Source organism: Morone saxatilis, unplaced genomic scaffold (assembly GCF_004916995.1).
Source record: "Morone saxatilis isolate NCDOM2014 unplaced genomic scaffold, NCSU_SB_2.0 Contig2, whole genome shotgun sequence".
NCBI classification, from domain to species: domain Eukaryota; kingdom Metazoa; phylum Chordata; class Actinopteri; family Moronidae; genus Morone; species Morone saxatilis.
Window position 1 is genome coordinate 24,392,454 of NW_023339762.1, and position 1,631 is coordinate 24,394,084.

Sequence of the window (1,631 nt, forward strand, 5' to 3'; positions counted from 1 at the left end):
TGTGTGTGTGTCTGTGTGTTACACCCTGTACTGTCCCTCTACCTGCCTACATGCATGTCTATTTTTTTCCTGTCTGTTTGTCTTATACCAGTCCCACATATCTCCATTTGCGTGGGTCAACACACACGCTGTCTGTTCACAAATCACATGAGCCAACACACAACAGCCCGTGCAGGGCAGTCTTCCAAACCAATGCGCACAGAACTGCAGTCTGCATGAAACCCACCGCTCAGCGAGTTACATCAGTCGATATTTCCAGGCAGACAAGACCCCTCCCCGTCATACCACAACTTTCTTTTCAGTTCTGGGTTTACTTGTCAGATGACATTAGTCTTAGACAGGGCCATCGTCCCTGAAGTAAAAAAGGGGAGCAGCCACTGTTTTAGGTGTACAGCACTCAGTAGGCCATGTTTAACAATGCACAACTATATTTAAATCGGACTGATAATGCGTGGGAGAGAATAGCAGAAAGAGAGAGAAAGAACATTACTGAACAAGTTTACATGCATGAATAATGAATGAATTAAAAACTGAATTAAGGTGTAATGTGTTAATCAAATTCTGTGTTATTGAGTTATTAATGTGCTGCAGACAATAATGATATGTTCTTTATTCAAGTCTCTTGAGTTATTAGGTTCAAACAAGCACTCCCTTTTCTAGACTTTAGATTTAGATTTAGTTTTTGATACATACATTTAGTGTAGAATTTGTAACTATTTTCATCGGGCAATGGGCTGTACTTATTTAAACCCAAGACTCTCCTCCTGTCTCTCTCCCAGGTTTCATCGACTTACTAAAGAGGTGGTTGCTAAGAGATGACAGTCGCTGACATTGGTGAGAGCCTCTGATGTAGAGCAGCCTGAAGCTCTACTTCTCCAGGATCCTCTCCCTCCACACCTCTGTCTGTACCTGGCTCATGTGAAGGACGCGGGAAACGCTCTCATATCAACGGACTCACGTACACCATGGCAGCTTTTACCACTCCTCGTGACACCACTAATACCACGACCACCATGGTGGCCCAAACCACATGGCAAAGGCAAGGGAGCACCGAAGAGGCGGGTAAACGTGAGAATGGGGACGTGGGACAAAACACCATCCTGGAGAAAACCCGCGAGTTCTTCCAGATGTGTGACATCGAGAACAAGGGCTTCATCAGCCGACGTGATATGCAGGTGAGGTTGCTGATACGAGGGTGACTGCAATGACTGAGCTTTTAAAGTAGTATGAAGACTAACTCTCGTTGTGGTGCTGGGCGGTGGACCAGATGAAATGATACACCGGTTTTAATTTCCCATGTGATGTGAATTTTTCATATACTGCCGTAGCTGAAACAACTGCTGTAACTCATTTGTTTCTTGTGCAATAGAACGTTTGAGAACTATCTCTTTGAATACGTTGAGTATTTTCTGTCAGTTTATAGTGTTCATACAACTATTTTAAAATATTTTGTTGTGAAAAGGAAGGAATGTTGACATTGTTAACACATCTTTTGTATTCTCACGTTGTGCATTCTGCAACTGTTTCATACTTTTGGATTCTGTGGGGCCAAGGAAACCCTACAGCAATCAAAGCCTTTAGTATGTACGTCAGTAATCCTGACAGTGGAATCAGCCACTACTAACCGATAT

General features: G+C 43.2%; 1 protein-coding gene across 1 annotated transcript in view; it reads left to right on the top strand.

The window, feature by feature from the left end:
• The window catches only part of cracr2aa (calcium release activated channel regulator 2Aa), a 16,462-nt gene that overhangs the window by 2,684 nt on the left and 12,147 nt on the right, over positions 1–1,631 (top strand). Inside the window, exon 2 of the mRNA XM_035664303.1 lies at positions 780–1,175. Within this exon, the coding sequence (XP_035520196.1) occupies positions 966–1,175 (210 nt within the window). The 5' untranslated portion in view covers positions 780–965. The remainder of the gene's footprint in view (positions 1–779; positions 1,176–1,631) is intronic.